This window comes from Oryctolagus cuniculus, chromosome 6 (genome assembly GCF_964237555.1).
Source record: "Oryctolagus cuniculus chromosome 6, mOryCun1.1, whole genome shotgun sequence".
Lineage (NCBI taxonomy): Eukaryota > Metazoa > Chordata > Mammalia > Lagomorpha > Leporidae > Oryctolagus > Oryctolagus cuniculus.
The window spans coordinates 61,099,287-61,107,209 of NC_091437.1; the positions used below are offsets into that span (position 1 = coordinate 61,099,287).

Consider the following 7,923-nt stretch of genomic DNA (forward strand, 5'->3'; position numbering starts at 1 on the left):
AGTTCTCTTTCTGCTTCCCAGGATGGAGACAGTCTGATCAAGGAGGCTTTGGGACGTGATTACTTAAGCTATAATTTGGGGTGGGGCAGGAATATCTGTGCTTACACACGCGCGCGCACACATACACACACAGGTGCAATGAATAAAAATGTACTTCCCAAAAGGATATGCGAAGGCCGGGGTTGTGCAAACTTGGGACCCTGTGTTTCTGAGACTTGGAAGCGGGAGGGAGACACTAAATAAAGTCGTCACCTTTTCCGCCCTCCCCATCCAAGCAAACACTGGCACCCAAACGCGCAAGACAAACACACGCAGGGACCCACAGTTGTTCTCGGTCTGGTCCAAGAAGTCGGATCAGGAGGTCGGGGGACCAGAAAGCACTTTTTCCAAGATTTTTTTTTTTTTTTTGGAACCGCCCTGGTTCTGTCCTCGGGATGGGGGCGTTAGAGATGGGGGCGACTGGCTTGAATTCTCCAGTCCGCTCCGCCTGGGAGCGGGCAGCCGCCGACCACCCCAGCAGCTCCCTCCCTGGCTCTGCTGTTCTTAGAGGAACGAGTTTTGCCGAGAGCGGCCGCGGCGAGCACTTGCTAAACGCGAGGCGCCCTTCGGAGAGCCGGGCCTGTTTTATGCCAAGGGATGTTCAGGGCTGACCTCTGCAGTTGTGAAGTTGGGGCGCACAGTAGGCGCTTCCCTCAAAGTTCCTGCAACGCCGGCTCCGGATTTGAAACACACTCTGGCGGCGGCGGCGGCGGCGGGGGGCGTGGGATGGGCGCGGGGTACCCTTTAAAGAGGGGTCAAAGAGAGAAGAAATGAGACTCGGCGAACTTCCTCTTTAAATAATCGGCCTTAATTACGCCTTGGACTTTTCAGTTTTGGCGTGATTATAACCCTTGAGGGATCGCCTAATAACAGCTCTGCTGACTGCTCCTGTAATTAACTCCTAATTTATTTCAAACAGGAAAAAAAAAAAAAAAGAGGCCCCAGCCTCCTGCGCCAGAGCCAATCGGAGACGAGCGCCCGTGGCGTCAGCGTCAGGGCCGGCGCCCATTGGCCGCGCCGAGTCTCCCACTTCCCCTTGGAGGAAAGGCTCGGCTCCCGGCGCGCCCCTCCCGGCTCCCCCCCAAAAAAAGTTGGAGTCGCGGCTGCCGGGGTTGCCAGCAGAGTCGCGCGCCGGGAGCTCCGCAGGACAGAGAAGTTATGGCTTCTCCGTCCAAAGGCAATGATCTGTTTTCGTCCGATGAGGAGGGCCCGGCCGTAGTGGCCGGGCCGGGCCCGGGGCCTGGGGGCGCCGAGGGAGCCGCCGAGGAGCGCCGCGTCAAGGTCTCCAGCCTGCCCTTCAGCGTGGAGGCGCTCATGTCGGACAAGAAGCCGCCCAAGGAGGCGTCGCCCCTGCCGGCCGACAGCGCCTCGGTCGGGGCCACCCTGCGGCCGCCGCTGCTGCTGCCGGGACACGGCGCCCGGGAAGCGCACAGCCCCGGGCCTCTGGTCAAGCCCTTCGAGACCGCCTCGGTCAAGTCGGAGAACTCAGAGGACGGCGCGGCGTGGATGCAGGAGCCCGGCCGATACTCGCCGCCACCCAGTGAGTGCGCGCCGGGGTCGGGGCGAGGGGTCGGCGGGTGCGTGGGGAGCTGGAGGGAGCTTTCGGGCAGGCGTCTGAGGCCGGGGGTGCCGAGGCGCCTCCGCTTGCGCCGTAAGCGAAGCGAGGAGTTCCGGACCCCTAGGTTTCCGTGCGCGTCCCAGGCACCCTCTGGGGAAATATCCGCACCGAACGCTCCCCGGATCCCTCTAACTGCACAAAGCGTCCAGCACCAGCGCGCACCCGCGGCTCCGGACTAGAGCGAACCGCCCGCTGGCTTTGCGGAGTTCTGCGCGGTGGTTCGCAGCCCTCGGCCTTGCTCCCCTGGGTCTTGACTCCCAGGGTCTCTGTCCTGGGAGTGGAGAGTACCCCACGGCTCAAGAGCGCTCGAATGTGTATCAGCAACGAGGCGGGTGCCCTGTCTCCTTTCAAAGCTCCACCCTGCCAGGTGCACCCCCATTTTAAAGATGCGCCAACTGGAGTCCTACCAGACATTGAGAAACCATGACTCTCTTTCGTGGGAACCGCGGATGTCGAAGCCCTCTCCCAGGAAAGGATGGTGGGCAGAGACTTGCCCCCGTCTTGCCCGAAAGGCTGGCTGCGACGTTTGAGCTTCGCCCGGAGCGGGCTGGAGCCAGAAGCGCTCTGGCTCCGCGGAGCTCACAGCAGTAATTAGTTTACGAAGTGATGGGCATTAGCGCCCCAGACCCGGATCCTCGCCAGAACCCCGGGACCTGTGGCTACCCCCTTGGTCAGTCGTGGGTGCCAGGCTTTTCGGAGGATTGAATTTGCTTGCCCGATTCAGCAACGACCGCTGGATTGGGCACTGGGGACCAGGTGTCTGAGCTCCCTCTGCTTGTGTTTCGTGCCCTGGACCCCTCGGATCCCCTCTTCCCCAGTGGGGACCAGCCTGTGGTCTGCACACCTGCCTCCAGCTTCCTGCTGCTGAGGCTGGGTTGATTTTTTTCCCCCTTCTACTTTAACTTGCATTTTGGGGCCTTGAATTCTTTTGCAATTTGAAGGAATCGTTGCCTGCAGTATTTTGATTTCTACCCCCTGTCTTTCCACCTCCTCTGGGCCCACCCTTTAGGAAAGGTGAGAAGGAAGGAGGCCCATGGAGGGACTTTCTCCAAAGCTTGGGGAGAGGAAGAAAAAAAAAAAAAACTTCTGTGTTTCCATCTTTCAACCCTGGAGACTTCAGATACACAGTGTCGGGTGAACAAAACAAGGCCATATACCCAGGCGTCAGTGGCTGTCCCCTCTGGCGGTCTCTCTCCACCCTGTTAGAAACTCTGAAAGACTCAAAGGGCGCAGAGATTAAGGACTCAAAGAATTTAAACTCTGGTTTGCACAGTGCTTTACAGCACTTTTCACCATGTGATCTTATCTGATCTCTGTGTAGCAGCAGCCAGCCAGCCCCTTGCTAGGTCCAGAGGGCGGCGGCAGCCATCCTTAGTCTGGGAACTTTTAGAAGATCACCTACCCGGGAGCAGACAGGACTGGGACCACTGAAATAAAAATTAGCACTCACAACCCTGCCGAGCCATCGGTATTATTCCTCCACTTTAGCGACAGTGAAACCAAGCTCTTTTAAGACACTTCACTTGTTTAACACATGCGAGCACTTGTATGTTCGTAAGCTGGGGCCCATGGCCGGCGGGTGCATCAGCGATTCGGGCCTTGCATGGAGTAGAATGCGTAGGTCTGGTATGCTGGCATGCTCAGGCCTCAAGGGTCTGGGGGGGGGGGATTCCTCAGCAGATTTTTCCAGAGCCCCTGGGGTTCTCCGTAAGGCAACCTTGGGCCCTGCCTGGAACTTTTACCCGACAAGACCTGGAGAGATCCTGAGGAAGGTTTCATTTAACACCCATGAAAAGTGGTCAGTGCGAGGAGCTTGGAGGTGGCAGCGGGTTCCCCAGGGTTGAAGCCCTGGGCCCCCGGGAGGGCCTGGGGCAGGAAGGAGCCAGCTGCCCAGACCTGGTTTTGTTATTCGGAGGAAGTAGGATAAATGCTGTTTTGCCTTGTATAATCGCATCCTTCCTCTGGCTGGTTTAAAATGGGGTGGAGGGAGGGGGTGGGGAGTGGCACACTGAGAGGAAGCCTTGCTCTGTTGCTTTGATACACATATGGGGACCCCTCGCCGCCTGGCTTTCATAATTCCAGTGCGGCCCCATGGAGCAGCTGGAGTTACCTTCCGCAGGCTCCTAGATGCTTCAGAACCCTTACGTGGCGCCGGGGGCTAGTGTGTGCCCTGAGTTGGGTGGCTGAGCTAGGAGGCTTGGCCACCGGAGAACTTCGAAGCCAGGACTAGGGAGGGGGAGAATTTTGCCCCGAAGGCCCAGTTCTGTTAGTTCATTTGTAAATGAAGAGGTAGGCTTCCCTCTGCTCTAGCTTTTTTGGGAGTTAGCACATGCAAAAGTCTAGACTTTTCTGCTCACCCACATTTCTATTCCTTTGATTACAGAACTCTTTTTCTTTCTTTAAATCAGTACGGTGATGGTTAACAATGTGACACCAGGACAGATCTGTTTCTTGTTGGAAGAGGAGGCTGGGTTGGGACTTGTGCTGTGTCACCCTCAAGGATGAACTGTAAACTCTTTCTTGGGCCACCGAAGTTACTGAACAAGAAATGCGACATTCTCCCAGGAGTACACCGGAGGAATTACTACTGTGGCTACATTTGGGAAATTAGCATAGCTCATAAAAGCCAAGTGCAGGACATTAATTGTTTAGCGTTCCAGCCCCATGGCTCCACACTCCTCCCCCTGCCCTTGAGGAAAACAAGTGCAAAGTTCTTGGTGCTGCAGGATCACAAGGATGCCCCGGTCCTACAACAGCGGAGCCTGCCCGCTCTTGGCACACCTTTATTTCGCTTGTAATTCCCCCACTTCTAAATGTTGGTGACAAACTAATCATTTACACATTTGCCCTAACTCATAGAGGGCATGACCGAGATGTCTTCATATGCTCTCAATTCTCAGGCAGCCTGATTTCCCCTGACATGTACATTTATGGGCGAGCTAAGTTCTCCCTCCTCTTAGTAAAGTTTATATTACAGAAGCACCCAGCCAAGAAACTTACCCCACATCCAGCTCTGTAAAATGATGTTCGGCTTTTATAATCTGTAGACTGCATGGAATGACAGCTGCGTGGTTGTTTATTGCGTGGGGCTGTCCAGAAATGCAAAGATGCTATTAATTTGCTGCAGACCTGTTTGCGCAGCTGAACTTTGGCCAGTGCACTGCCCAGCCCACAGGGAGCAGCTAGCCCAGTTTCTAGGACCCTTTGCATTTTCTTTCTCTTTTGTGATTAGCTCAGGGTCCAGAGAAGGTGGGGGTAACTGTGCCCCCATTCTCCCATTTTAAACGTAGAAATTCAGTGCAGAAGAGATAGTTTGATTTGTCAGCTTAGGAGGCGTCTGTTCACATATGTTCCACTCCTATGCTCTCTTACAATGTGTGTCGTGCACAGAGGAAGTTCCATGACGCCGTTCAACTCTCCAACTTTTTTTAAAAAGACTCTAATCGTGCAACAAGTCCATTTAAACATGGTCCCTCTCCATCCCACCCCCAAGACGTGGTTTTGACAAAGATAACCATGTTACTGAAAGATGGAAACACAAGTCCAGGTGTGTGTGTGTGTGTGTGTGTGTGTGTGTTTATGTGTGTGTGTTAGGCTAAGTGCTTGGAGTTAAGAGGGGACGCCTGCGCAGGCACCAACCCTTGGCTAATGCACTTGCCTCTGTTCTCTAGGACACATGAGCCCTACCACCTGCACCCTGAGGAAGCACAAGACCAATCGGAAGCCACGCACTCCCTTCACCACCTCCCAGCTCCTGGCTCTGGAGCGCAAGTTCCGTCAGAAACAGTACCTCTCCATCGCCGAGCGCGCCGAGTTCTCCAGCTCGCTGAGCCTCACAGAGACCCAGGTCAAAATCTGGTTCCAGAACCGAAGGGCCAAGGCAAAAAGACTGCAGGAGGCAGAACTGGAAAAGCTGAAAATGGCCGCGAAACCCATGCTGCCCTCGGGCTTCAGCCTCCCCTTCCCCATCAACTCGCCCCTGCAAGCCACGTCCCTTTACGGAGCCTCCTACCCGTTCCATAGAGCTGTGCTCCCCATCCCGCCCGTCGGACTCTACGCCACGCCAGTGGGATACGGCATGTACCACTTGTCCTAAGGAGGCGCTCAGCCACAGACTCCAGGCTGGCTGTTGGCGCCTAGGGCTCCCTCTCCGTCTCCAGCAAGGCCGCCGCCACCACCCAGCAGCTCCCGATCTGAGAGCCTCGTGCCCCACCCCGAGGGGCCGGGGCCCACCCCACATAGCTGGAATTCATTCTCTGGCTGAGACACCAATCAGGTCCTGTTCGCTTGGTGTCATCTTCCTGACGCCCCCGACTCCCTTTACAAAGATTGGCTGGCTGTTTTTATATATAAGTGTATACATCTATATAAAATGAAATATAAAACACTTTTATACAACAGACGTAAAAAAATTCAAATTATTTTGAAAGGCAAAATTTATATGCATATATATATCTATCTATACTTTTCCTCTATAGTTCATCGTCTTAAAAGAGACTGCGTAAGTCTGTGGCATTTTTCTCAAAGGGGGGAGACTGATGATTTGGGAAATTGGCTAAAATATGGCATTTTTGATAGGGTCATTGACTGTTGCTTATGGAAAACAAACACTAGCCATAGACACAATGCGCGTAGGAAGTAGATAGGGGGCATATCCCACGTTTGCGTTGTACATGCACACCACTCATTAGGTATTCGGCCCTAGTTGTTTTTCTCTCTTCACGTTGTTGAAGTTTGACTTGTTTTGTTGTTTTTTAAGATCAGTAGCCGAGGTGAGCAGCATCCTGAGAATGCCTCGGGGCGGGTAGAAAATGGGAATCCTCCTTAATTCCTCCCCGGGCGACTGTTGCTTAACTGCCTTTCAGATGATTGGAGTCAGAAGTTAAAGCACGCAGAGATGCTAGGTACTGCAATCCTCACACATTGCAAACAGTGATTTTTTTTTTAGGGGGGAGGGAGAGAGTGTAGTACTTTTTGCTTAAAAAGATGAATATCTTGTAACCGTGACCTACATACTAAATATTCTTGAATAGATCCAGAAAGAAAATCATGCTTTCTCTGTGTGTACCTATTGTATGTGCTGACCTTATTAGAAACGTTTATACACTTTTTAACACGTTGGGGGTGGAAGGTAAAGCCATGTTTTGACTTGCTAAAGATGGTGTTGTCAGACAACCCACTTAGCTCCCCGGTATGTCACCTCCCTGCCCCTATCACCTCTCCCGCCAGTATACATTTTATCCCTTTGAAAGGGTACCTTGTACAATTTTATATATTTTATTGAAGAGTTATTTCTTATCTCTTATTCTGAATTAAATTAAACGTTTTATGCCATAAAGTTTGTCCAAACTCACAATTATTTTAAGAGACACTCTCCGGGTTTAGCTCAAAAGAGGAGGGGGCTGGTACGTTTAATTATTCTTTTAATGTGAACCCATGAAGAGTTGTGGCCAAATGAAGCCTGTGGCAGGGGGGAAGGGGTGGGAATCTTGAAAATTGGGATTCCTGAAGAGAGGTGCACTTGCTATTCGTGTTTCGAAGGACAGTGAGGTGAAAATGGCAGGGCTGCCGCAGAGCGATCTGCCCGGAGTCCAGTAGTTTATAGATGACCAAGGGCAAATCTTGAACTTGAAATCTCCCAGCTACCCAGACAACAACAAAGAGCCAAGGATGAGGGGCTTGTAGCTGTCTCCCTGGAGGGGGCGGAGGTGGTAGGGTACACTGCCTGGGATTGGGGTGTGGGGTGGGCACTCTCAGAGTGTGTCACCATTCCTGTCTACTCCCCAGGAAAGGGACCTTGAAAGAACACCTAGAGGATGGTTTCTTCCTCTAGGCTCCCCAGCCTCCGTCTCCCAGGGAGAAGCAGCTGGGGTTTGGAGCCATGGCCAAGAAGGCAGAGTGGGTGAATAGGTAGACGCGATAGAGAAGAGCTGAAACTCCGCTTTCTGTGGCACTGATAACACCTCTCCGAGCTCTGCTTTCGGCTGGGAGGCGCCGGCCACCCCAGGGACAGGAGGCAGAGGAGAAGGAAAACTTCAGCGCCGCGGGAACTGCGCGGTGGGGAGACCTGGCACCTGGTGTGCGCTCGGGCCCGCCGGCGTCGGGATAGGCCCTCACTGGGGAGATGGTCCCGGGAACAGTGGGTCCCGGTGGGCTGGGGTTCCCAGGGGTCACGCGACGTGTCCCCTGTGCCGGGCGTGATGCAAACCGAGGGGTCAGCCCGAAGCTGGAACCCGACTTCCCCGGACTGAGCCGGTGCAGCATCC

General features: G+C 53.9%; 1 protein-coding gene across 1 annotated transcript; it reads left to right on the forward strand.

Annotated features, from left to right (window-relative positions):
- The first annotated feature begins 1,081 nt into the window (after positions 1 to 1,081).
- MSX2 (msh homeobox 2) lies at positions 1,082 to 6,995 on the forward strand. The gene is made up of 2 exons (XM_002710390.5): positions 1,082 to 1,579; positions 5,329 to 6,995. Exons 1-2 carry the CDS (start codon positions 1,198 to 1,200, stop codon positions 5,751 to 5,753), a joined length of 807 nt encoding a protein of 268 aa, XP_002710436.2. The 5' UTR covers positions 1,082 to 1,197; the 3' UTR covers positions 5,754 to 6,995.
- Positions 6,996 to 7,923: the final 928 nt, after the last annotated feature.